The sequence below is a fragment of the Anser cygnoides genome, chromosome 2 (assembly GCF_040182565.1).
Source record: "Anser cygnoides isolate HZ-2024a breed goose chromosome 2, Taihu_goose_T2T_genome, whole genome shotgun sequence".
NCBI classification, from domain to species: domain Eukaryota; kingdom Metazoa; phylum Chordata; class Aves; order Anseriformes; family Anatidae; genus Anser; species Anser cygnoides.
In genome coordinates this window covers 140,826,088-140,853,924 of record NC_089874.1, presented here as the reverse complement: position 1 = coordinate 140,853,924, position 27,837 = coordinate 140,826,088, and the positions used below count along the sequence as shown (strand labels likewise).

Below are 27,837 nucleotides of genomic sequence, written 5' to 3'. Positions count from 1 at the left end.
CCAAAACTGGTGGAAAAAAAAAAACATATAATTAGGAGAACCAGGAAAGTTTACTTCAGAAATATGAAAAATGCATTACAGTATCACAGATTTCTAGGTTGGAAGAGACCTCAAGATCATCGAGTCCAACCTCCGACCTAACACTAAGTACTCCACTAAACCATATCGCTAAGCTCTACATCTAAACGTCTTTTAAAGACCTCCAGGGATGGTGACTCCACCACCTCCCTGGGCAGCCCGTTCCAATGCTTAATAACCCTTTCGGTAAAGAAGTACTTCCTAACATCCAACCTAAAACTCCCCTGTCGCAACTTTCGCCCATTCCCCCTCGTCCTGTCACCAGGCACGTAGGAGAACAGACCAACCCCCACCTCTTTACAGCCTCCTTTAAGGTACCTGTAGAGAGCGATGAGGTCGCCCCTGAGCCTCCTCTTCTCCAGGCTGAACAAGCCCAGCTCCCTCAGCCGCTCCTCGTAAGACTTGTTCTCCAGACCCCTCACCAGCTTGGTCGCCCTTCTCTGGACTCGCTCGAGCACGTCCATGTCCTTCTTGTAGCGAGGGGCCCAAAACTGAACACAGTACTCGAGGTGCGGCCTCACCAGAGCCGAGTACAGGGGCACAATCACTTCCCTAGACCTGCTGGCCACACTGCTTCTTATGCAGGCCAGGATGCTGTTGGCCTTCTTGGCCACCTGGGCACACTGCTGGCTCATATTCAGCCGACTATCCACCAATACTCCCAGGTCCCTCTCGGCCAGGCAGCTTTCCAGCCACTCATCTCCCAGCCTGTAGCTCTGCTTGGGGTTGTTGCGCCCCAGGTGCAGGACCCGGCACTTGGCCTTGTTGAACTTCATGCAGTTGACCTCAGCCCATCGCTCCAGCCTATCCAGATCCTCCTGCAGAGCCTTCCTGCCCTCGAGCAGATCGACACACGCACTTAGCTTGGTGTCATCTGCAAACTTACTGAGGGTGCACTGGACGCCCTCATCCAGATCATCGATAAAGATATTAAAGAGGACCGGCCCCAGTACCGAGCCCTGGGGGACACCACTAGTGACCGGCCTCCAACCAGATTTGACTCCATTCACCACAACTCTCTGGGCCCGGCTATCCAGCCAGTTTCTAACCCAGCGAAACGTACGCCAGTCCAAGCCCCTAGCAGCCAGTTTCTCGAGGAGAATGTTGTGGGGAACTGTGTCAAAAGCCTTACTGAGGTCAAGGTAAACCACATCCACAGCCTTTCCCTCATCCACCAAGCGCGTCACTTGGTCATAGAAGGAGATCACGTTCGTCAAGCAGGACCTGCCTTTCATAAACCCATGCTGACTGGGCCTGATCGCCTGCTTGCCTTGCATTTTGATATTTCCATTTAAAATGAAGTGTTCGAACATTCCTGAAAGCAACAAAACTTACTTTGTCAAATCAAAATATTTTGCTGTTTTCACACACACCTCCCTTGTGGTGCCTGGTAGTCACAGTACTCCTGAACCTTACTGGGCACTTATATGAGAAAGAGGACAGAAACGTTTCCAAGGAGACATAGCCAGAAACACAGTTCAGAAAAGAGAACCAGACATCCATGCTGCAACTCACACACACCGAAGAAGCAGGTTAATTAGATACAACTCAGTAGTGAATGGTCCCAAAAATATGTCACTTGACAGGCAGGGAAACACTGCTTTACCTTGTTCCAAATTCAGTATCTTGTTTCAGTGTCTTGCTTTTTTCAAGACAAAAGAAAAGTCTAAAAATAACCAAAGTGGAATTTCATTACAAGGTAAGGATTATTTTGCAGAAATTATGTTTTCATTAAAAAAAAAAACTGATCAGCTGTGCATAGCACACTTCTTTTCCAAGTCAATTTGGACTATACACACACCAATAGAAAGGAGTCTCAAGTTTTCCAGCAACTATATGCACAGTGTGCTTGTTTTTGCTTTACTGAGGACAGAACAGAAGTACTTAAACAATCAGTATATGCTAATAAACCACAGTTTTATAAGCCACATTTATGAGTGGAATACTTTTAGATACGTAATAAATGAAGAAAAGATGAGAGTATCCTGACCTTTAAGTAACAGTCTGAGGAATGAAAGTTAACTGCAGAAGATACAGCATTATCAAAAACTGGAGTATTTCAGATGAAAAGAACTGCTTATACATTCAAGTAGATAAAAAAAGATGTCCATTGTTAACTCTGTGCCACCCAATTTCTTTCAACTTTTATATGGATACAACCATAGTTCATTTCTGTACAAATCAAGCAAAGTAGAACATCCTTAACTGAGCAGGAAATGAAGTTTTATTCATTGCACAAAATAAATCAACAAAAATGTAATGTCTGTTGATGACAATGAAACCACTAGCATATGCACTTGGGACTCTGATCTATTCTGTCCACCAGATGCTCCCTCCTTGTGGAAGGCTGGTAAAAAGAATTAGAGAGTTCATTGTGGCTTAAACAGATTTTTCTCATGCTGTTAAGTATTTTTTCTGAAGTTTTACTGCAAAATCTTAATGTTCATTATGATTGTAAGCAAATATCAAGAATGAACAACCTACAGCCCACAGGCCACATGCAGTACGGCAGGACAATCCGTCTAGCTTGTTCCCTTTGGCCTCCTCTCCTGCGAATCTCAGCTGCACGCCAGATGACTGCGCTGGTGCAGGCAGCCTGCTCCCCAGGACCATTTTATTACGGAGGCTTGTTGCCTCTCTCCCATCATATAATGAGCCATATTTAAATGCATGCTGGGAAAAGGGGTTGAAAAGCTTCCAGGAAAGATGGCCACTTCCCACTGACAGAACAATGCACTTAACCCACAACCCTGTCACCGTCCACATCTGAGGAGCACATGGGAAAGAGTGTCCGGAACAGGCTGAACGAATTGTTTGGGATCAGCAGCACGCTCTTGTCTGCCCTCTTTTCTCAGGTCTTCACCAGACCTTGCTGGGGGAAAACTCCAGGGCAGAAAACTTAAACACTTGATATCTACTACAGATGCAGGAAGGCAGGGGCTTCCAGAAAGCATCAGCACATACACAATGCAGTCCAGGTGTTAGTCACATACACAACGTGTCTGTCCTAGAGGCCATGAAATACGACACTCTCCTGCCACTGGGAATAATAATAATAATTAAAAAAAAGAGCAGCCCACCCATCCAAAGCACTTGAGCATACTGCTTCCCCCAATACACTGTACAGCAACATTGACTGCACTGCATTGATCAAGAGATCACTCAGCTCACAGAACTGTGTTGAAAACTGCTGTGCTTCTTGTTACTAATTATCACCACAATTTTAAGATACCAACACCAACAAGCTTCAGGCCTAATTCTAAGTAATTACATATTACCAACACTGCAGCAGCTGTTAGCTTAGTCCAGGGACTCCTACACTAACCTAAAATGTTGAGTAATGCTGACAGGCTAACAAAAAACAACAAAAAACCACACTAGGACCTTGGCTATCTGATGAAAACATAATATACATGGAGGACATATGAGGAGCAGCTGAGGTCACTCGGCCTGTTCAGACTGGAAAAGAGGAGGCTGAGGTTGGGACCTCATCATGGCCTACAGCTTCCTCACAAGGGGGAGTGGAGGGGCAGGTGCCAATCTATTCTCTTCAGCGACCAGCGATAGGACCCAAGGGAATGGTGTCAAGCTGCGACAGGGGAGGTTCAGGCTGGACATCAGGAAGAAGTTCTTCACCGAGAGGGTTGTCGTGCACTGGAACAGGCTCCCCAGGGACATAGTCATGGCACCATTCCTGCTGGAGTTTAAGAAGCATTTGAACTGTGCTCTTACCCACATGGTCTGAATTTTTGTGTAGACCTGTGTGGTGTCAGCAGATGATTCTTATGGGTCCCTTCCAACTCGGGATATTCTATGATTCCATGATACATTTTCAGCTTTAATTGAAAATATTTGTGAATGAAGTATCTCCAATCAATAGAGGCATTTACATGACAAAGTTTCCCAGATGAATGATTCATACACATACAATACAAAATTGTAAAGCTGCTTTGTGTTATTCATCCCCCAATTAGGGGCAATGCAATCAGAAGGTATACCAAAAACGAAGGAGTAGAGGTTCAAGTACTCCGGGCTCTTTAGATCTTTGCTTTTTGAGAGATGGCCTGGCTAGACACCAACTGGTCCAGAGCAGATCAGTGCCTGGGTAAATGAAACCAAGTGAAGATCCTCAGTAAGCCAACATGATGGCCTCAGAGCACGGTTTCTTATCAGCTCAGAGGCAGACGCAATAAAAAACATGTAAATGGAGGTGGGGGGGAGTGTCAGGAGGAAGACTTTCATATTTCTCAGTGGAGCAATCAAGTTTGTTCTCCAAAGAAATAAATATTTACAGTTGAAGTCTAACTCCACCTGGTAAATAAACATAAACTAAGATACGTGAGACAACTGGATGGTTCAGGATACTGCCAGCAGCATAACACAATTTCCCTGAGGTTCTGTGGACTGTTAAAAGGTAAGATGGTGGTATTTGTTTACAAGAGAGAGTGCACAATTAAAACTGAACATTTGCCCACTCTACTAGCAAAAAGCACAGTTCACTGGAGTAAAGTTTATTATTGTTTCTAAGTGCTGAAAATAAAACACAACCTGCATCACTTGTGCATCAAATTTACTTAGCAGGAGCCACTGCTCAAGTGCAGGTATTCTGAGATAAGTCACAAGTCATAAATGAATGAACTTTTTCTGCTCAAATTCAGTAACTGTATCTAATAAGTTATATTTGAGTCGCACCCTTTCAGAGCAAACACCACTCTTTCCAAAGAGAACAAGCTATAATTTCAGAGTACACTCTGTACTTTAAAGAATTAAGAGTATTTCTTGTCTTTCAGAATTTAAAGAAGCCTTTACCAAAGGTGGATAAATTACAGGTTTTTTCCACTACAAAGTCTGTAATCATGCCTATTCTGAAATAGGTTTTGCTATAATGAGGAGCTAAAATACATTCCAACAAATTTAACTGCGCTTTAATCTATCAACATATGAGGAAAAACTACTTCCTCTCTAAGGAAATATTTTTAAATGCATTACCTCACCTCATTCCCTGTTAAGCCATACCAATCCAAACTCTTCACCCAACTACATGAAACAAAGCTGGATTGTAGGGTCCTGATTTTGATGTCAGCTGGACTGGGACAAACCTGGAATTACTCCAAAGTAAATCAGTTGAGGTATTCCAGATCTATGCCAGGGAAAGGGGAATCAGAATCTAACCCTAGATTTCTAGGAATTACGCCAAAGATGATACATAAATCCCTTCACCCTGTACGTTGAAACAAAGACACTGACTATTGGCATTGTATTTCCTTGCTGTAGTAGGTCAAGGGAAAAAAGATAACTAAAACCAGTAAAAGTACGAGGATTACTCTTAATCTTTCTGCTTGATACTCCTCTATCTACATAGCAGAACAGTTTCTCTGTACTTCATAAACAGAAATACATGTCAGTATTGACATTTGCCTCAGTAAACCTATTTTCTGGAATATAAATATGTGAGGTTTTGGTATCCAAGTTTCAACTCTGATATGTGCTTGTCCACTTGCAGAATTATAATAAAAACATTTTTTAAAGAATGAACTTTTGTTGATAAACTTGCCTGCTGAAAGTAGAAAGCAAACAGTCTAATATCATGTTCTTTATTCTATAAACTTGAAGAAGTGGTCTGCTCTGAAATGTGATTCTATAGTGATGGCATCGCAGCAATCACTATCTCTGTCCCCATGCAAATGGGTTCCTTTCCAAAACTCAAAAGCACCTACCATGGCATCAACAATTACTGATTCCCCAAATGAACCACAGCAATAAAAGAAAACCAAACAACCTTTTCCAGCTCAGGCATCACCTTCAACAGTACACCTAACTACTTTGTTCTGAAAGCAGTTGGTGTGAAGTCTGTAACTTGGCTTTGAATTTGAAATTCAGCTACATCAGTGATGTACCAGCCAGCTTCCATTCTCAGACCTTATTAGTCCCCACTGGGGGCAGAAAATGGACCATGGCAGGGAGGAACCACAGTGCTGGCTGGCTAACACATGCCAGTTTGGGCAGTTACCTGCCCGGGACAATCCCACAAGGCAGTTTCTCAAATATACAATAATTCTGCATCACGCTCTTAGCTGTCTCAGTATACAGTCCCCCAACACACAAAAACACTGAAATGGCGTTTGTATTATGTTTCCAAGTGTAGGAAGTCAGGATACTTATAGATTTACAAAATTATTATGTATCAATGCATATATTTTGGGCAAGACACTTTTATTACCCTACTAATTTTGATATACTTGCATATGACAAGCAGTATCAGGGGGATATTAAAAAACTCAGAAGCATGTGTCATTTTATTCCAACTAGTCACTCTGAAGCAATTCCTAAGTTGTGCAACTACAAGTTTCCTTAAGTTTATGCAAAATGCAAGTTTGTTAAACTCTCTATTGTACCTGCATGCATGACCTGCTAAGGCAGATGTTCTTTTGAAGGTTAATAGTCTTTGCGATAAAGATACTAAGCATGAAATACAGAGCCAAAGATTTATCTTCAAGGGGTTGTATTTCAGGAGTGAATTTCCAGAAGCTCAGAAAGAAAAACCAGCAGCCTCATCACCTTCTGGAGTTACAGGTAGGTTTGGTGAAGCGTTCTCCAACATGAGCACTCAAAGTTTTATTTCAGAAAACTTGTATACATATACACACATCCCCATTTGTACTCGTACATATCCCAGAGACCGTAAATCATTTAACACAAGTAATCTTATCTGAAATATATTAGCATATGCAAATCACTGTTGTTAGTGGGAGGTATTAATAGTTTCAATTACTAATCTGTTGACGATTTTTTATTTTAATTTTTAGAAGCAGATGGTATTAATCTGTGAATTTACTGAAAGCAATTTTCCTGAACTTACGCTCATTCTACCACAACACTGAGATCCAGACTCTGAAGTTCTAGAAGCCAAGTTGCAATAATCATCCCTGCATTAGCTCTGATGCCAAATTTACTGGACCATCCCTTACCTTACTAAGATTATCACTTGATACATGTAATTCCCTCAATTCCCTAGCATCACAGCGACTTCAGGAAAAAAAAAAGTTCTGGATGTTACCCTAGCTGGTACAGAACACAGCTATTCTTTACATCTCAACAAGCCACCTTCTAACTCGTGCTTTGCCAGGAGTTCAACCTGACATTGCAACTAAACACTCAGCCTGGGGTCTGCAGTTTTCTAGTGATTACAGAATATGTGAAGATGGTCCATGAAACAATGCCAGAAAAAAAGGGGGGGGCGGTGGTTTGTTTGAGGGGAAGAAGGAAGGAAGTTAAATATACATTGACGACTATTCAGGTGGACATACATGACAGTGCCTGCCCACAGAACAGTCAGAAACTGGTCCTTCGTTGCTATCATCGCCTTAAAATGTGGAATAACAGCGGGATTATGAATTTATAAAGCAACCGTTTACCTATGTAGTATGTTCTACTTAACATTTCTTGTCCCAATTGTTCCTCCTAAACATCATGCAATAATGAAAACTAGTGAGATGGGAAGATACCATAAATATACATAGATAAATATATACGTACACACAAATGTATGTATAAAGGACTAGCTTTCTACATCAATGAATTACAACAGATAAGCAGGTCTGCTGCTTCCTTACTTCTCAAGTAACATGAACAAGCAAGGAAATCTAAAGCAACCAAGTAGGAAATAGAGAACTGCAGTTTCAAATGAGTAAAAGAAGCAATATCAACTTCCTCTGAAATCAAAACGATACCATTCTCACCCCCCGTATGGGCAACACCATTGGACTGTCAACTTGTGAACTACTTCCCAGGTGAAGTGGGAATAACTACAACAAAAATGGGATATGTACAGATGTTGTGTGTCAAAGAAATCTAAGAGAAGGAGCAGTAAAGTGAGGTTGTATTACAGGAGAATTTACATACAGAGATGAGCACAAAAACATGATCACACATAGAGAAAAGGGAAGCACCTGCTTCTGGTTAAAAAAAACAATACTGTTGTTAACATTGGCATTTGATGTCGGTTTGTAAGTTTTCATATGCATGACTAATGAGAAATGTGTGTGCTTGGGGTCAAGCACTTTTACTGGCTGTTGGTGTCCTGTATTTATTTATTTAAATGGAAAACAACTTGCCACTGGCAAGTTACAGCCAAATGCTAGGATCAATTTTAAAGAATGTTGTGGAAGCAAAAATAAAAGAGGAGGACGTGGAGACAGGTACAGAAAGAACTATGTAAAAATGACTATTACTTATGACCCACTTGCAAACAATACAATATTATCAACAATATACAAGTTTCCACAACCCTGAAATGGTTAAATGCTTCAGCCAAGACATACTCATAGTATGGTTTGAGGCTTCTATACCAGCAAAACTCTACTCCTAATACACTCCTGTTCCAAAGAAGAGTCTTACAGACAGATTTCTAGCTACAGAGATTTCATTTTCTTGGTAGCCCATGTGCAAGAAGCTCCTGACATTCCAATTTTCAGCAAGTGAAAATAATCATTTTCCATCAACAGTGATAGTTAACCTTCCTAACCAGGGCTCCCAGCTAACTTACCATATTTAATAAAAAATAAAAAACAAAAACCTCAGCCACCAAACATGAGAAAGTTGATCTGGGAGTTAAAATGAAGTTCATATGTTCAAATGCACTTACATGTATTAAAGCTTTAAAACATTAAACGTGTCCAATCCATATCTATACATAAGTAAATACATTTCTGTCCTTCTGGAATTTAAAGGATAATTGAACTGCTGTTGGTTTTTTTTTTGGAGAGCAATGGTAAAACACAAAAAAAAAAAAAAACACAACAGACTTGCCAAAGAGGAAGCAATACATTTGCCACTACAAAACATACAACAGACATCTTAAAAATCAATTAATCAGTCTAAGCCAATCTATCCAAATAATAACGTAAACCAAATCTTAAATTCTAAATATCTATTTTAAAAATAAATTAATAAAAAGACCACAAGAAGCCCAGTTCCTATCCTTAACACAAATCAACTGTGAATATAGTAAAAGGTATGAAGTACACAAATCATGCCAAGGTGACTAGGGAACCTGAGGTCTTAAATCTCATCAAAACCCTGATGGTTGCCTGGAAGAAAGTTGTTTTTAAACTGCAGTCCTCCATCAGTATAGCAGCTATGAGACAATACATCCATGCCCAATCAGCTTTACAATTACCAGTATCGTGTTACGAAGACTGCCTCTCAAATCATTTTTTGCAAACTGAAGCAAACCATACGTTTAGAAAGAGGTAGCCCAGGGAGGCACAAGGAACGAGACAACAGGAATTTTAGGACTGAATTTAGAACTGAGTTTAGAAGAAATAAAAAGCAGAAAGTTCTTGCTTCTACCAGTATTGATTTGGGTTCCTACAGTACACAGCAGCATAAAACAAACAGCAGCAGCAACAGCATAAGATATTTATTCATGATAATGAGACCATGCCTTGAGCTTTATCTGTATAAAGGACATAATACGGACTTCATTTACTCATGCCTAAGAAAGAAAATTAACGATGAAAATCTGAAGTGCAACTGAACCACTTAGTTGTGTCCATTACCTTCCTTCTAAGTCACTGCAATCTTCATACATCAACAGGTCTTCAATTTTACCTTGAAGTCTTCTTCACAGATACTTTCATAGCAGAATGATCTGCTGCTTATACAGAGCTTGAGACACTGCTCTAAGTAGGACAGCAGTAGTAATTTGCTGTCTCCTGTCCAGGCCAAATATATAGGTAAGAAGTACAGGTATTTGTCTGTAGTATTACTGGACCTGCCTGACTACCAGACAGATGGCCTTTTTCTTATAGCCTGGGAAATACTGCATTATGAGAGAGCAATTTCAGACTGTTTGCAGAATGTTTGCTACTTCAGCTATTTTAAAAATGAACAGAGTGATAAAAAGCTGTCATTCTGAAAGCTTATGTTCTGCTTCCCTAGCATATAAGCTTTTTCCTGAACCCTTAGGTAAGAAGCAAAGCAAAATTTACCAGTCTCACAAAACAGTAGAGGAAGGTGCTTTTACAATGGAGGGGAAAAAAGGAAAAAAAAGTGCTTGTGCCATGTTCGTAATTAGATATTTCATGAAATGGCTGTCATGGACATGCTAAATGTGAAAAGCAGCAAGGTAGGCATAAAATGTGGGCAAGACATAGACTTTCCAAACCCAGACAGCCAAAGCGACTTCAGAGAGCTGACTCTATTAGCAACCCAACAGTTCTCCACCATTTCAGTTAGCAGATGAAGCGCATTACAGATGTTCCTAGAGTCAATTTTCCTTTTGGTTGCAACCCAAACGGACCCAGTTCATTAATTCTGAGATCATCGCATAAAGCAAAACCATGGTCAAAGCACACTAAGTCTGGACAGCCAGATTTCTTCAAGAAGTACAAACTTGATCTGAACTACCATACAAGAAGATAAAAAGAAGTTCTTGTTCAGAAGACAATAGGCAAGCTAAAAAAAAAGGCAACATTTACTTACTTAATACTATTACCTCAGCTACTATAGTCATTAAAAGGAAAATTAACTACATGCAAAGCTCCTGGCAGCTTCCTTATCTTCAATACATACACTAAAACAGAGCCGCGTCTTTGTCTTGTCTTTGTTACACTGAAAATTCACAAAGTGCATCCATTAAATATAATATATACATATGTATATATATAAAATCATTGGTGTTAGACAATCTCAATACATTTCGTAATAATAACCAGGATGATTTGGACAACATTCCTCTTGAAATTAACTGTATTCAAAGCCTGAGCTCTTTCATAAGAATGCAGCCCAAAATATGTTTCTAACTGCTTTCTGACGTATCTTGTTTACGTCTCCCATGTCCATCTGTACTGTCACGATAACACTGGAAAAATATTACCACAAGCACAAGGTTTAGTTTCACTGAGCACTCATATACTCACTGTCCTGTTCTGTTGTCCAGTGTTGGGCTGCTCAGAAAAGCATCCTCCTAGCTTGGTCTTTCCTACATAAACACAATACATGTGTAGTCTCAAAATACACATTTATTATGCCTTGTCCCTAAGGGTATTCTCATGAGCTAGTTACAGCACTGCTGCTGAAGATGTCACCCAGATGGGCCCAGGAAAGCCAGCAGGAGTGCTTACTATCAGAAGTCTTGCTGCTTAGCAGGAACACCTAAAAGCAAAGCTCGCTCATCCAGACTAAGCTGGAGCATTTAGAAACGTGCCCACAGGCATCTTCAAACAAATTCAAAGCACAGGCAATTTCTTCAGTTGTAAACAGAATTACTGCAACTTAAAACAATACCTTATTTTTAAAGTGTTTTCATATGAAAGCGATTAGTAGGAAAAAAAAACTAGGTAATTTACATGGTCACTCTTGCTTGCTCAGCTAAAACGTATGAATATTAATCCCGGTTTAAGCAAAGATGTTCAGTATTCCCTCTTCAGCCACTCGTTTGAAAACTCGCTTTTGATTAATTTACTCTGACATAGTCAAAAAGAAGGCATATATATATCTTTAGATCTATATTAATCTCCTTAATAGCACCCATGTGCTCAGTTTCACATGTTGCATAAGACAGTAAAAATTAAAATAACCTGATTAAAAATCAAAAAGGCCAAGGGGAAGTGAGAAGTTTATGTTGATGCCATTTTACACGGCTAGGAAACGCAACATTCTCCATGTGGTTTTTTTTGGGTTTTTTTTTTGCCCCTTTCCCAGGTGATTGGTTGGGTGCCAGGTGGGCCTGATGGTATATAAGCCACAGGTGTCCCATCAAAGAGCTCCTTCTACCTGAGCTGTTCTTTGGGGTAAGTGCTTTGTTTTTCCTACTGCCACTTGCAGGGTTCTTTAGGTGGGTCAGAGCATATGGGCTGATGTGTTTCCAAGTTGAAAGAGGTAAACACGTCTTTTTGAGGTAACAATTAGTAGGATCTTTTAGAGTAAAGCAAGCTATATAGTGGTAGGTGCTGCTACTGCATGCAGCTCTTCTTCAGGCGAGTAACTTTAAGAGCATGCTTATGGATAGGAAGATGATGATACTACGCGTGTTTGCTTTGTGGTTCTAGGTTTCTTATGATTTTTGCAGAATTATGGGGCTTACTGGGAATGTGACCTTATGCCTTCACCTGCATGTCAAATATTGTCAAAGTTACAACCTTGGTGTTCAAGTGATGGAGCAGGGTTTAGGGGAAATGTATCATCCAAGTTCCCTGTGCCAGGGAGATCTGAAAACAGGAGAAGCAAGCATGTAAGGTGTAGTCTTTTTCAGGGTTAGGGACAGTTGCTTCAGTTCTGGAGCTTTTTTCCACTGTTTCGCTGGCTGTAGAGTCTTTAGATCTTGTAGCCTTCTAGATTTTAAGTGCTTAGAACTCCATTAATAGAAGGATGTTTAGCAGAGGTTGCCAGCTAACTTGTTTTTGGGATGTGGTGAGGTACACTTCTGGTTTTGGGTTATATTTTGATCTCTAGATATATCAAGCCATTTCTGTAACTCTCCAGAGGATTCACAAAGAGCTTCAGTATGCACTGCAAGGGGCTTGACCATGTAGGTGCAGTATTACCAAGGGACTGAGCAGGGTCACCTTTTTCATCTCTGAAGGATAAGTCTGTGATTACCCCTGCTGGGGTTGCTGTGCATTCATGTCCTGTTGGCATTTGCGGACCTGAGGTTTTTTTCCTGGCCCTGGTCTCTATGCTTGAGTCCTCTGCAAGGAGCTGTACTGTTTGTGTGTCCATCTCAGATGTGACCTTCTCTTTTTGTTTCTTGTAGAAAGAAAATAAATTTATTTTACCCCAAGCAGTGCTACAGGCTGGGAGATGAGTGGTTGGAAAGCTGCCTGGCAGAGAAAGACCTGGGAGTACTGGTTGATAGGCAGCTGAATATGAGCCAGCAGTGTGCTCAGGTGGCCAAGAAGGCCAACAGCATCCTGGCTTGCATAAGAAGCAGTGTGGCCAGCAGGGCAAGGGAAGTGATTGTGCCCCTGTACTCTGTGCTCTGGTGAGGCCGCACCTCGAGTACTGTGTTCAGTTTTGGGCCCCTCGCTACAAGAAGGACATGGAGGTGCTCGAGTGAGTCCAGAGAAGGGCAACGAAGCTGGTGAGGGGTCTGGAGAACAAGTCTTATGAGGAGCAGGCTGAGGGAGCTGGGATTGTTCAGCCTGGAAAAGAGGAGGCTCAGGGGCGACCTTATCGCACTCTACAGGTACCTTAAAGGAGGCTGTAGTGAGGTGGGGGTTGGTCTGTTCTCCCACGTGCCTGGTGACAGGACGAGGGGGAATGGGCTAAAGTTGTGCCAGGGGAGGTTTAGGTTGGATATTTAGAACTTCTTTACTGAAAGGGTTGTGAGGCATTGGAATAAGCTGCCCAGGGAGGTGGTAGAGTCACCATCCCTGGAGGTCTTTAAAGGACATTTAAATGTAGAGCTTAGTGATCTGGTTTAGTGGAGGACGTGTTAGGTCAGAGGTTGGACTAGGTGATCTTGGAGGTCTCTTCCAACCTAGAAAAACTAAAAAAAAAACACTGGAAGTGAGAAGAGGAAAAAGTCTCTTAACCAACTGCTGCAAGGACTTTTCTAGCAGCTATTGCAGTCTGCCTTTCTGCTACTGCTTCTTCTATTGAAAGAATACATTTAATAAATATTTTTGCAAGAGATTGATGGGGTCTGGTATTTCTTCCTTAGGAAGATAATATTCTTGAAAGAGGATATCCTACCTAAAACATTCCATTTCACATCAAACAGTTCATATGAAAGCTCAGTTCCTTCAAGTTACAATTCTTAACAGAAACAGCATAAAATCCAACCAAAGACTGACAAACCTTCCTGAACCTTCGGAAAACATTTCTTGAGAACTCTTCTTAGCTGACCACAGCTTGCCCTATAGATTACAAGTTACTGTCTATGAGATAGATACAGAGTGGAATGTGAGTTGTCACTTCACCTGCCCCATCTCTCAGACTACCATTTCATGGGTCCATGTCTGTCTTTGACTAGAATGTTATGGGAGACCATGTCAAGAGCCCTAATGAAGTTAAGATGAACAACATCCACTGCTCTTCCCTCATCCACTTAGCTAATCATCTTGTTGTGGGAAACAATCCATTTGGTTAAGCACCATTTTGCCTTTGTAAATCCATGGTAATGACTCCCAATCACCTTCTGGTCCTTCACATGCCCAGAAATGGTTTCCAAGTTTAGTTGCTCTGTTGCCTTCTGAGGAACTGAGGTGAAGCTGACTGGCCTGTATTGTCCCAGGTTCTCCTTCTTGCCCTTCAGGAACCTCTCGGTCACCATGATCACTGTGATCTTTCAAAGATAATCAAGAGCAGCCTTGCAATGGCATCAGCCAGTGTCCCCTGCACTAGTGGGTGCATTCCATGGGGTCCCATTATGTCCAGTTTGTTTAGATGTTCCCTAACCTGATCCTCCTCCACTGAAGAGTACTTTTCTCTCTGGTGTCAGTGGCCTTGGGTTCCTGAAGGCCAGTCTTACTAGTAAATATTGAGGTAACAAATATGTTGAGTATTTCAGCCTCTCGTGTCCTTTGTCACCAAGGCCCCTGTGCCATTCACCAGGGTGCCCACATTTTCCCTAGCTTGCTTTTTGCAGTTTAGGTACTTGTAGAACCCTTTTCTGTTGCACTTCACATCCCCTGCCAGAATCAACCCCAAGCTGGCCTTGCCTTTCCTAACCTCATCCCTGCATGATGAGACATCTGTACAGTCCTCCCAAGTCACCTGTCCCTGCTTTCACCTCTTGTACACTTCCTTTTCCACATCTGAGCTTAGTCAGGAGCTCCTTGTTCATCCATACAGGCCTCCTGCTGCCTTTTCCTGCCTATTGAGATAGATCATTCTTGATATATGTTGGAGGAGGTATCCTTGAATACCAACCACTTTTCTCTCCAGATCTATAACCCAGGGCATTCTTCTATGCAAGTCGCAACAGGTGCTCTCTGTAAGTTCAAGGTTGCAGTTGTGCTTTTTGCCCTGCTCTCTTCTCTCAGGTGCACAAAATCCACCACTTCATGGTCACTGCAGCCAAGACTGCCCCCAGTCTTCAACTTTGACTAATTTTTCCTTTCTTGTAAAAGGTCCATCAGACCACTTCTGTGTTAGGGGCTCTATTACCTCTCTCTGGAAGTGATTGTCTCTTCAGAAGTGTCCTAGATTGCTTGTGCCCTGCTGTATTGCCCATCCAGCACAAATAGCAAGGTGTTTAAAAGCTCCACTGAAGATCAGGGCTAGTCAACATGAGCTTCTCCAGTTGTTTGGAAGAAGCTTAAGCTCAGCGAAGAGACTATTCCTTCCAACACGTCACGTAACGGTTATAAGGGTCTATAACGGTCTTCATGCTTACCAAGACCTACAAGGCCCTCATTCCTAAACAATTTAAGTTTGGATGCTCCATGCTAGAAAGAATCTCAAAACCATTAGCCTGAACAAGATGAGATGATGAAAAGATGTAGGAAGCAAGATTAGAATGCTGAGAGGATACTGAGAAAGGTGAGAAAAATTAAAGTAATGCACATTTGGGAGGAAAAAAACTAATAGCTCTCCCCCAACCTTTTTAACCAGTAGATCTAAGATGGCATCTTTTCTCATTTGTACCAGAAAGAAAAAGCAGACTTGCATTCACATTTATAACATTCCTTCCTAAATTTTTCACAGGGGTATTTTAGAGTCCATAAGGACAGCGAAAAACAGAGGAAAAAATATAGAGTCTATCAACAAGCCAACAGAAGCCAAGAACTGCTCTTTGAGGCAATGACTTCACCCTTACCTTATTTTGTGCACCTGGCATCGCAAATTGGTGTTTGCATCTCAGTTAGGTAATGTCTTTGAGGCCTTAAATAGTACATAAAACATCAGCATTGAAGACTTTCTCCAGAAATTGAAACTATGAAGTCCAAGTCAATTTTAATAATGTACATACAAATACCTTTCACAAATAGGTTAGCATGTGACAGATATTCTGAATCAGTAAGAAAATGTTAAAGTTTAGTCCCTATTTCAAAGAAAATGAATCATCAGAAAGGACAGAAGTTAAATGGAAATCAAGATTTCTTTTTGGTTTAAGTGGGTCTCAATTCCTGCCTTGAACCAAAAAAGCAAAAGAAAATTGCCAGATTTTTTTTTTTTAAGTCTGATCTACACAAAAGAATCTTTTGTTAATTAAAAGCAATATAGAAAATCACTCTTTTTACTTAGATATACTTATTTGCATGTGCACACAGACAAAATCCTTCTTGTTATATTAAGGTATTAAAACACAAAAGCAGCATGAATTAACGCTGAATTTCACATGTTATTAACATGAAATCATGATTTGAGCAACACTAGCTGACAACAGTTTGCATCCTGTAGGGCAGCCTCGATGTGCTCTTTACCTTACACTCTGCATACAAATGTAAAACTTCACTATCAGATTTACTGATCTAAAAAGACATCACCATGAAAATGAGCAAGTACCAAATGAAAATATTTCAAAAATAAAGACTTGGCTTGAGCTTGCACACAAGCAAAAGAAAAGCAGAAAGGTGGACCACTAGACTCTCAGTCCTCTGATTTCAAGTCTTACCATATTTTTGCTGTCATTGAACAGCATACACATATATTCGAACACAAAAAACAACACTGATTGTCCATACAATCACATTCAGTTGAACTACTACAAGCGAAGTGAGAAGGTGAAAAAAATAATAAACCACTATTAAGGACCTGGAGCTAGCTTTACCACCTAAGCAAACACATTATATAACTATAACCTCATCATCAAATACAAGCCTTCTGTCTTCCCTTTCAAAGTCCTTCATAACCTTTTTGCACACCCTATCTACCATCTCGATCATCTGCTAGTCAAGATCAATTTCTGCTTTCAGCATTCTTCGATGACAGTCTGCTGATTTTCAGATAAGAATGTGTCTGCTCTTCTGACAACCACGCTTGTGAGCTGTTTCTCCACTGTTTTCACAAAGTTATTATATTCCTTCAAAACCTTCTTTGTAATGCCTTATGAAAGGAACAAGTGGTTAATTGTCTATATGCTGATCCAAACAACTACTTAGTTTCCTTGTGCCCCTGTAAGTGTCTGTATCCAGTTGTCTTCCCCAACATGGTAATTTGTTACAGAAACATACAAGATCCTGAGTTGAAGGCACCCAAAAGTATCAAGTCCAACTCTGAGCTCTACAGAGGTCCTTGGGGTAGAGACATTTTTCACCATATACACTGGCTACTCCTGATGCACTGTGTCCTGATTAAAAACAAGAATTCAAAAGCAAAGCAGTAACACAGATAATACATTTCTCCTTGAATCTCCTTTCCATTTGCGTCATTTCCAAAAAAAACACAAAATTCAAGAACAGAAAGATTAGTCGTGTGGTTAGCTAAATGCATTAAGAAGGAGACAGACAGACTTATCCTTCCCAATTAGCGCAGACTGAATTTAAAGCCTCTGGTTTGGGCACACAGTTATTGTGGCACATGAGAGGAATGAGCAAAGAATTTCAACCAGCTTTCAAAAAAAATAAAATTGGGCAGGAAAAGTAAAACGTTAAGAAGGGTCCAACAGGACAAAAAAGGCAACTGAAACTCTACTGTAGGGAACTGCCCCAACTGAGATTTAGCAAAGGGATTTCAATTCTAGATAACATTCTGACATACAAATAATTACAAGAATATAATACAGGAACTTCAACTACTCTCTGAAACAATACCTAATATTCATGAGGAACAATCTCATAGAAGTAACTACCATAACTAAATGAATGGAAGTCAGTGTACAAGGTCAGAACCACGTTTAAGACTGTAAGAACACACCTCAATCATACTTAACCAACATTTTTCATGGATTTGATAATTTAAGTGGTCACGTTTAAAGCTCAGTGCTGCAGAAGGCTACACTCAGAAGCAGTAAAACAAGCACAGTCGCACAAAGCTGACAGACATCAAAGCAATGCAAAATGCTGCACACCAAAGTCTGAGTTCACTATCTAACATCAACCAAATTTATAACAAATTATTTACATACAAAGCATGTTTTACCAAACACCACCTTATTCACTGCAAAGTTCTGTCCCTGATGCACTTAAGTTTTATCTTCTTATAAAGCAGCCGTACTTATTCAACACTTCCACCAGTTACAGAAATGGTACTGTCATCTGCAAAGAAGGCAAGGAAGGGAGGAAGGAAAGCACAGTAAAGATGGGAAAAGCAGTGACCTTCGAGATGCTCCAATTTCCAAATTTGCTAAAAGCATCACTAATTCCACGCTGTGGGCTTTATATACCACTTGCACAACAGCTCTGCTTAGAATGTTATCATGAAACGAGAAGTTGAGCCATTATTGTCCATCTTGCTGTCTACTCCAAGTTTTTGTCTAAATACAGGAGACACAGCAATAGCATAAAAAAGAAACAAAAGAAAACAAAACTAACAATGAAACTAAGCAGTGACATGGTATCAGTGAAACTAAAGCACTGACATACAGAAGCATTTCCAAGGGACTAGCACTCCTCAGAAAGACATAAAGGGAAAGAGGTTTTTTTTGTCCACCAAAATCTATAAGGTTCAAGGGACAGTAATGTCACATAATGCTGTGAACTATAATCCCCATACCTCTTCTAAACAAACACTCTTTGAAACAGCCCCTTTCCAACAGAGCAATTTACTCCATGTTGAGGATTTTTTGCTCAGGTGAATTTATACTTGTGCTCATTAAAGGTTTTGCCTGAGGAAGGAAATGCAGAACTAAGCCAATAAACTTTTGAGAACTAAACTGAACTTTCTTGCTAATTATGCTATTTTCTGACATGAAGTCCTGGGCAGAACGGTTCCAGTTTCAGCTAAATTCTCCAAAAGTGATTTTGCTTCCATCTTCCACAGAAATATTCTATTTCATCCAATTTTTTAATGTACTAATTACAAACATTTTTATGACAACTGGTCTTAGCCAACTGCACAGTCACACTGGAATTTACAACACAAGAATTTGTCTAAATATTTTCTTTTTAGAACAGTAATATAAGAAATAAAATTCAAGCTGTCAACTTCTTAAACCATATCCTCAGAAAACAGCATAAAAGTATTTTCATTTACATTCTTATTAGTCAAAGATAATCCTACTATGGCACAGATCCAAATTTTACTCTCCTGAGTGTACGTACCACTGAATAATTTGTCCAAATGTCAATTGCAATTTTGAAAAATCCTTTCTTGCCCCTGAATCTTAAACATCTGTAACAAATACTTGTTTTGAGAGCGCCTTACATTCATGACATTTGACCTTTTGCTGTATGCACCACAAAATTTAAGTTTCAAATACCATGCAAACAGGAAATCTGATCATTCCAGCAGTAGCCATCTGCATGGTCCAATATCAAATATTAGTTCTGGATTGCACAAAGGGGCTACAAATCTTTTCCTGCAGCTTCTATAATTAATTTTAATTTGCTGCTTCTAAAACACATCTCTCAAGGAACATCTGGCCTCAAAATCTTACCTTAACATTGGAAAAGTACTTAGCATTTAGCTGTTGGTCTGTGTACTTTTGTATGCGCATGCATGCAACACAGATTAAGTATAACTACAGAACACAAGTATATGCTTTGCTGGTGGCATACCTAGGGCTAGAGACTTCTAGTCCAGCAACAAAAGCATTTTAGCTCTCAAACTGTGGAAAAATTACAAAAAATATCAAACATAATAGAAAAGTGCACTCTAATGTTCTTGCTGGCTAATAACTATTTATTGATGTTAAATGTTAATAGCTCATTAAGCTTCCTACCGAACAACTGAGAGCTTTGCACAAATTGCAAGTTTCTTTGGCAGGATACTTAATAAAAGCAGAGGACTGTTGAAATTAAAACATGAACAAGACTTCCAAACAAACAAAAAAGCAAAGCTTCCCTAGAGTTAAAGCACCACACTGACTAAAAAGACAAGTTCCAACACTAACATACCCAATTACCTTTTGTTGACCAAGTCAGAAATACAACAAGATTGAGCCACTGCATGTTTGAGCTTTGCTGTGTCAGAAGAAAATCTTTTCTAAGCCTGTGAAACAGTCTAATGGACAAATTATTACAAGCAACTAAACAAAAAGCCCTTTAACACCCTTACATGTAATTATTCCAAGTACATTCAATTAAGTAAGTATGATAATGTAAAAAGGGAGAAGAGTTCCTGGGAGGGATGCTATATTGCTCTCACAACCCATTTGTTGTCAAGCAAAATGAAAATTGTGGCAGAGCACTATTAACAGGGATTTACACCTGAAAGAACGCTGTTAGAGCTAATACAGCATTAAAAATACATATAAAGGACGAGACTAGTCATGATGGGAAGAACTACAGCTTCACTCGCCTGATTCTTCAGATGGCTTAAAATAAAGTGACCTATAGAAACTATTATTCTCATCAACCTCTAAATGAGAGAAAAACAAACATTCATCACATTTCTTACCTGAGCCCCATCCTTTAATTTCAAGATACATTCCATTGTATTGATAGTGATGACAACTGGTTCTGATCCTAATTTTGTCCATGGCACATGAATCCGAAGTTCATGAATATGCCCACTTAGAAAAGTGAATGGTAGTTTCAGCTCCTAACAACAACAAAAGAAAAAGGGTGATCAATTAACTACTGAAATATATCAAAATTCAAGACACACTTGTAATTTATTATTTGTAACTTGAACCTTATTATTTTAAGGTTCTGGCACAAGACCTAAGTCAAAGGTTCTTCTCCCTCCCCAAATTAGCAGTGTGACTCTGAATTTGGCAACTAGCCCACTAATTGCTCACACATTACAACTAGTCTGTTTTAAAGACTCATCTGGATTCCTACGTCCTTGATAATAGAAGGTTTAAAGCCACCTCTTCCATGGAGCTACCACAAAGTGTGTCACTATTCCAGAGATAAGTAGAAATGAACCAGGTGAAAGTAAATACTTAAATTGATACCCAAACTGAATTATTCTGAAAACAAATCTGGAATTAAACAAACATTGACAAAGCCACAGCAAGGCAACTTCTTCCAAAATATTTTAGTATTTTTGAGTTGTAAGAGCTCAGGGCTCTTAAGATTGGACACAAACAAAAATGAAGCCTATACAAAAGCTATGAGGCACTAACAACTTAAAGTAGAAAATACTAATGAGTTTTTGTTAGATACATGCTTATTTGGTCCCTTTATTTTATGTAAATACAGTTTGTACTCTCATTCTAGTGTTAAAATAAATTTAAAGGTTAAGGAAACAGAAAACATATCCTGTCACGGACTCTTGGCTGCCACCTTGACTATACCTACACAAAATCACAATTTCAAGTCCTCATTCCAAAACCTGAGTTACAGACCTTCTCTTGAAAATAGTTTGAGAATTGTTAATCTGATTTTACAAGTGTTTCTTCATCTCTTTCACAAATACACTGGAAGATTTTAGCTAAAAGCCTCTCTCCTTAGGCATAAAATCACCACACATAAAATGTTAATCCAGACAGTTGCAGTTAAGCCACTGAAAACCAAGTACAGGACGGTTTAGTTACAGACATTGCTACACAGATAATACCAAAAATGAAAAGGTATCTTCTGTCCTGCAGCTTTGTGGGAGCCCACGGAAATAAATGATCAGAAAAACATGCAATCTAAAAAACACGCTACAATTTAAGGGACGGTGCTTTCATGACTCAAACAGCAAATTATTACTATTTATGATGATAGAAATAAACTCCCTTTCCTCACTCACAAATATGTAATTTTTTTTTATGTACCTCAGTACTACAATGTCTTTTTAGATCCTGACTTGTTTTCACACATGGAAGTTATGAATTTACTTCAAAGACCATTTTACAACACATCTTTTTCTACCATTTGCTGGACGGATTTAACATATTCCCACTTTTTTTCTAGCTAACTGCATGGTATTGAAAAAATGAATGGAAGTCGGAATCCTTTCAAACTGAAGCAATACAGCCAAATGCATAGCGACACAGAACTTCGGCGTATTTAGAAAACATAGTTCCTTTGTTTCAAAGGAATTTTGATACAAACAGTGTCTGACATTATCCTAATTGCACAAGCAAGTTTCGTTACAGCAATGCAGAGAAATCTTTGTTGTGTTACTTCGGTAGACAATACAAAACAAATGTGTGCCAAATTTAGTAACTTGTTTATAATCCAACATAACAAAGACCAGTTTTATTTCTCTTCCTTTCCTGTGCAATCTTTCCCCTTTCATTAAGTATAGCATGAAATTCTGAATGTATTTTTGTACTTATGACAGATTAGGCCTTACCTTTTAAATTTTACATTTACATCATATAAATCTTTCAAAAGTTATGACATGGCTGAAAACAAACTCATGGGCTTGACATGTAAATAACTGGCTGACATCATGCAAGACCGCAGACCAGATGATCTTAATTCCCCTTGCTCTAAAATACAAGGCTCTTCTTAACTTTGGGGTGTACGTACTGTTCCTCAAAGTCAGTGTTCAAATACCTCTTCTTCACATTCAAGGCGGTGCTTCGCAAGTAACACAGTGGCACATCGCTCAGACACTTAAGATATTTTTACACCCTCATTTCCTTAAAGTTATTTTAAGTACATTGTCATTTTTCGTATTTGTCTTTGCTATTATTTGAATGCTTTCAGATTAAAACCTTCAGTCATTATAAAAGTGTAACACTATAGTAAGGTTTCCTGGATTTTCTACTGTGCGCGTTTATTCACATACACCATCCCTGCAACACAGTTTGTGTTTCAGGTGTCAATGCAGATTCAATCTTTATGAAGTCTTAACACAAACCATGTTTTGCTCTTCTCCCCATTAATCTATCTTTACAAAAGCAAAAGACAACATAGTGAAACAACATACATGACCCAAAAGGTACTGGCAGTTACCACTGTAACCAATGGTTTAAAGACCCTACAGTCACACACTGATTACATTTTTAATTAACTTTCAAAAACACTTTGACCAAGATACCAGACAGAACGTGTTAGCTAGCTAAAATGTTTAAAGAATCTTTCCATCACTAAAGAATTATCAAGCTATTAACATGTCTGAATAGATCTGGCAACTACAGTAACTTTTTACTTTGTACTGTTAATCTCAAAAATATCTTCAGAGATCCTAATTTTATTAGCTTTAATCTTCAACTGAAGATAATTATTATGAAATTAACTGAGGATTCAAAGAATGCCATAATTATGTCTGAAAGCCACATTGTAGCTAGAAGGTTGAGCCTGAGTGCAAACAAGCACTCAGCTTTCACTACAGAACTGGTATGGTCAAAAATACTGCCTAATGGCAAGTCAGGTGGGGGAAGAGACAGACCCTAGAAGTTATTGTAAAGTTACTCCAGAAAGTTATATTATTTTAGTTTAATGACTGCGTATAAAATATACATATATATATACATATCAAGTATATATATATTTTTTTTTCACGTACAGAAATGTTCTCTCTTTGGGTTTGATAAATTTAAGTCAGCAGCTATATTACAAAAGATTTCAAGAAAAGCTGGAATCCTCTAACAATGTTCAATGTTCCCAAATACATTAACATGTACAGGTAACTTCTAGAGAGTTCAGCTTTTTAAGGGAATTTCCTGCCAGCTGCAAAGGCTTAGGGATGTTGCATTATTACATACTCAAAAAAAAAAAAGTTTTGTTGAGCAGGAATAAAGCAGTATCCCTTCAAAAAAAAAAAAAAAGGAACAAAAATGAGAAAGAAGAAAAAAAAGAGATAAAGGACATCCTAAATATGCTCTGTGGGTCCAGGCAAGGTTCAAAGCATAAGAGCCAAATGAAGATCACCACATTTCACATAAACACACAGCCAAATGAACTGTTAAAAAAAAAAACTGAGCTACATTTTGTATTTACTATACATCCACATCCCCATCAAAGCCAATAAGACTTGCGCAAGGGTTCATGAAGCAGCACTTGCCAGTAGAACAGCCAAGACAGCAACAGATCGCACTGGGTATTTATGGACCGAGCTGAAACACGTACAGGCAAGGATCATCTCTGAGAAACTCCTTGAAAGTAGGCGATAGCAAACTCCTATAGGGCCAGGTACCATGCATGGTTTGATATATCCATCCCAAGTCACTGTTTGTTGTGAGAACAAACTTTATCCCTATAGGAGCGGTACAGCACTGTGACAGTTTACCCAAAGAGGAGGTTTTCACAACCCAGGCTGGAGATTCCAAGACTCAACAGAACAAAACTGATCTCATGTAATGCTGGTAACAGCTCCGAGTGCTCCAAGCAGGAGGTTGGATCAGACAACATCCAGAATTCCCTTCTGATCAATCCTCCTTTGATTCCATAGCATGTAAAATTAAAAAGACTTTAAATATACACAGGAGGAACACATCCTACCAACTGCAATCTAGTACCCACACTAATTGTATGGGCATCCCGTACCAAGAAAATGAGGAACTGAAAGGCATCTGCCTTGAGAGAAAATACAAAGGCCACCAAATACTTGGAAGGAAAATTAATCAGGCTCTTTACAGAAAGACTGACAATATCTCTTGAAAGGCTTGATCCTATTCTGAAAGTGGATCAGAGATACTTTATTGGCCATAAACACTTCTTTCATATTTCTAAAGGTTCCCCTGATAAAGACAACACAGTCTCCACAGTCTACTCCAATGCCTCATAATCTGATTAAAACACGAGAAGAAATTTCCTTAATGTCCAGTCTAAGTCTCCTGAGTAAAATTTATTCCATTCTTTCTTATCTCACACATAAAAGACATGCAAAAAAGACTCTTGCCTCATCTTACTTTATTTAAAATTAAGACACGGTCCTTGTCTTTTACATTGCTCTTCCATAGGCCGTATTATCTATATCTTCCATTAGTTTTTGCTTCCACTATTTTATTTCTCTCTCAGCCCCTTCATTTGGGATACAATTGGACACGGGACTCTAGCTCAGACTTGCTACTCCGTGTACAACAGCTTTATCTGTCTGACACACTTACACCGTCAACACGGATAAGCACAGAAGAAAGCAGTTCCTCAGCAAAGACTTACCCGGTTCATTTTAACTACAGGCTCCAAATTCTTCAACAATTGTTTTACTTGGTGAAGCTTTTCTTTTTACTGTTAAGTTACGGGGCCTCAGATCTAATCCACGTAAACTAGCTGACAAAATTCTCCCCTCAATTACTCAGGCTCAGATACAACTAGAATGATTAAAACCATAGCCATAAAACAATACAGAGAACACAAATCTGTGTTTGGTTTGCATAATTAAAAAGAGGTCTTCCTTGACTGTGTGACATTCTGAACTAGTTACTATATGCAATTGGTAAATATGACCGGAAAAGCGATTTAGTTAGATGTTTCTGTTGTTAAACAATGGTCACTGAAAGAATAAACATACACACAAAAGAGCCTCTCTCTTCACGCCCCCTTAGCTTGTAGAAAATGAAAAAATTACCATTCATCACTAAACAAATAGCATAGAATTAATACGAGAGTAACTATATGCAGGAAAAAACAATTTGCATAAGAAAAACAAGTAGTAAGTGAACATTTATCTGTGCAGACCCATGTAAACTGGTAAACTCTTGATTTTCCCAAAATCAAAGACACATAATACAGCTACTCTAATCAGAACATACCTGTTCAAGTACATCCAGCTTCAATTCAAGTTTACTAAGCACAACATCTCCCCCCCAGAGTGACAACTGTAGATCTGAAGGCTTCAAGTTCTTGATGTAGCGATTCACATAACTCATCAAAATGGGAGTTACATAGGACTCCAACATTCTGGAAGATTTCTGTATTACGGGTCAGGCACTAGAAACAAAGAGAAGACAATGAGGTATTATTTACAAATCTGTCAGCATAACTTCCAGTAAAGTGACAACCACGTTGTCTGGACATAGGCAAAAAATCTACCTCATATTCTAAACAAAGGATACGTATACAGACATAGAACCACAGAATGGTTTGGGTTGGAAGGGACCTTAAAGCCCACCCAGTTCCAGCCCCCTGCCATGGGCAGGGACACCTCCCACCACACCAGGCTGCCCAAAGCCCCATCCAGCCTGGCCTTGAGCACCTCCAGGGATGGGGCATCCACAGCTTCTCTGGGCAGCCTGTGCCAGGGCCTCACCACCCTCTGAGTGAAGAATTTCTTCCTTATATCTAATCCAAATCTACCCTCTTTCAGTCTCAAGCCATTCCCCCTTGTCCTATCCCTACACCCCCTACCAAAGGGTCTCTCCGCAGCTTTCCTGTAGCCCTGTTTAGGTACTGGAAGGCTGCAATGAGGTGTGTCTGGGAGCCTTCTCCAGGCTGAGCAACCCCAACCATCCGTATACTTACACTTAAATATGAAATAGATATCAAGATGAAAGCAAGTCTATTTGGATTTATGAATACCCAGCTTTTAGATATATATATACACACACACATATACACATATATATATATATATAGGAGCTAATAACTAGGATGTTCACTACCCAAAAAAGACAGAGGGAGGGAGATGGAGAAGATATCAAGCACCCTCCCATACTTTCACCTAAAACTCACACAAGTAACTTACACTACAGCTAAACCCATACAGATCCTACCGCTCTTAACTAACAAACGCCCGTATTAAGACACCCCCGAGAAACACCTCGCCGCTCTCACACCCCAACCAACGCGCACAGAGCCAGAACACCTGCTTGAAATCCCCCTCACCCCAACGCCCCCCTCACCCCAACGCCCCCCACCTGCACCTGGGCTCCCCTAGTGCCACCCCCCCTCCCACACTCCCCTCCCTCCCCGCACCGCCGCGCTTCCCCAGGGACACGCACCCCTCCCCAGCGAGCCGGGGCACCCCCAGCAGCTCCCGTGCCGGCCGTGCCCGCCCGCCCGAGGCTGTGCGGGGCCGGGTGCCCGCCCCACAGCGGCTCGGTGCCCCCCTCCCGGGCCGGCCGGGCAGCAGGAGCCCGGCGCCCTGCGCGGCCGCCTCACGGCCGCTTCCTGGTTCCCCGCTCCGTGCGCTCCCCTCTATCGTCCGGGCGCGTCTGGGCTGGCCGGCCCGGCCGGAAGGGTTTAAGGGGAGCACCGCGGTGAGGCCGGAAGGTGGGCGTGAAGGCGGAGGAGAGGTGTTTGCCAGGAGTTCCGCCCCGGCGTTATGGGGCGGGGAGGGGGTGTGCGCATGCGCGGTGCCGGCCGCCCTGTGAGGGAGGTCGCTTTGGGGTGTGGTGGCTGCCGGTCGGTGTCCGCGGCTGAGGAGGAGCCGCCTTCCTCGGTACATTGCTGCCGTGCGGGGCGCCGAAGGAGGCATCTCGGGCTGAGAGCACGGGCTCCAGCCTGTCCTGCATTAATCCTGGGATGTGTTCCTGGAGGCTGCAGGGCTTCAGCCCGCTCCCTCCCCGCCGCCTGGTTCCCGCAGCGCTGACGGGTGGCCGTTGGGCAGATGTCGGTGGCAGCAAGCGTGTAGCTGGTTCTCAACCTGTCTAATAAAGATGTGTGTTTCCCGTATCGCTTTCGTGTGGTGTTCTAACTAGGCTCTGAATTTCAGTATTGAACGTGAGGAGAAAGTTACTCAGAAATATCTTGGGCTTTAGGCATGCCCAGAGCAATGCTGACAGAAAAAACCCTCTGGGACAGCGCCAATGCCCTGGGCATGCACTGGGGAGAGTGGATTAACGGGATCCTCGTGGGGTCGATGTGGGAAAGAGCAGGGGCTGATTTTTTCCAGGGTGAATGACTAGCCTGTTACAAAGGCCTCCTACTTTGGTTTTTAAAG

The 27,837-nt window shown here is 40.6% G+C and overlaps 1 protein-coding gene across 4 annotated transcripts in view; it reads right to left on the bottom strand.

The window, feature by feature from the left end:
• VPS13B (vacuolar protein sorting 13 homolog B) overlaps nt 1–27,096 on the bottom strand; it is a 481,062-nt gene extending 453,966 nt beyond the window's left edge. For 2 of the 4 annotated variants that reach the window (XM_048068672.2, XM_048068671.2), the window contains exons 1-3: nt 26,897–27,096; nt 25,709–25,886; nt 20,527–20,670 (exon numbers count right to left, since the gene is read on the bottom strand). In XM_048068672.2, the coding sequence (XP_047924629.2) occupies nt 20,527–20,670; nt 25,709–25,855 (291 nt within the window). In that variant the 5' untranslated portion in view covers nt 25,856–25,886; nt 26,897–27,096. Of the gene's footprint in view, nt 1–11,000; nt 11,370–20,526; nt 20,671–25,708; nt 25,887–26,896 lie in introns of those variants that run through there. The other 2 variants (XM_048068670.2, XM_048068676.2) reach the window with 2 other exon arrangements.
• Between the last annotated feature and the right edge of the window lie 741 nt (nt 27,097–27,837).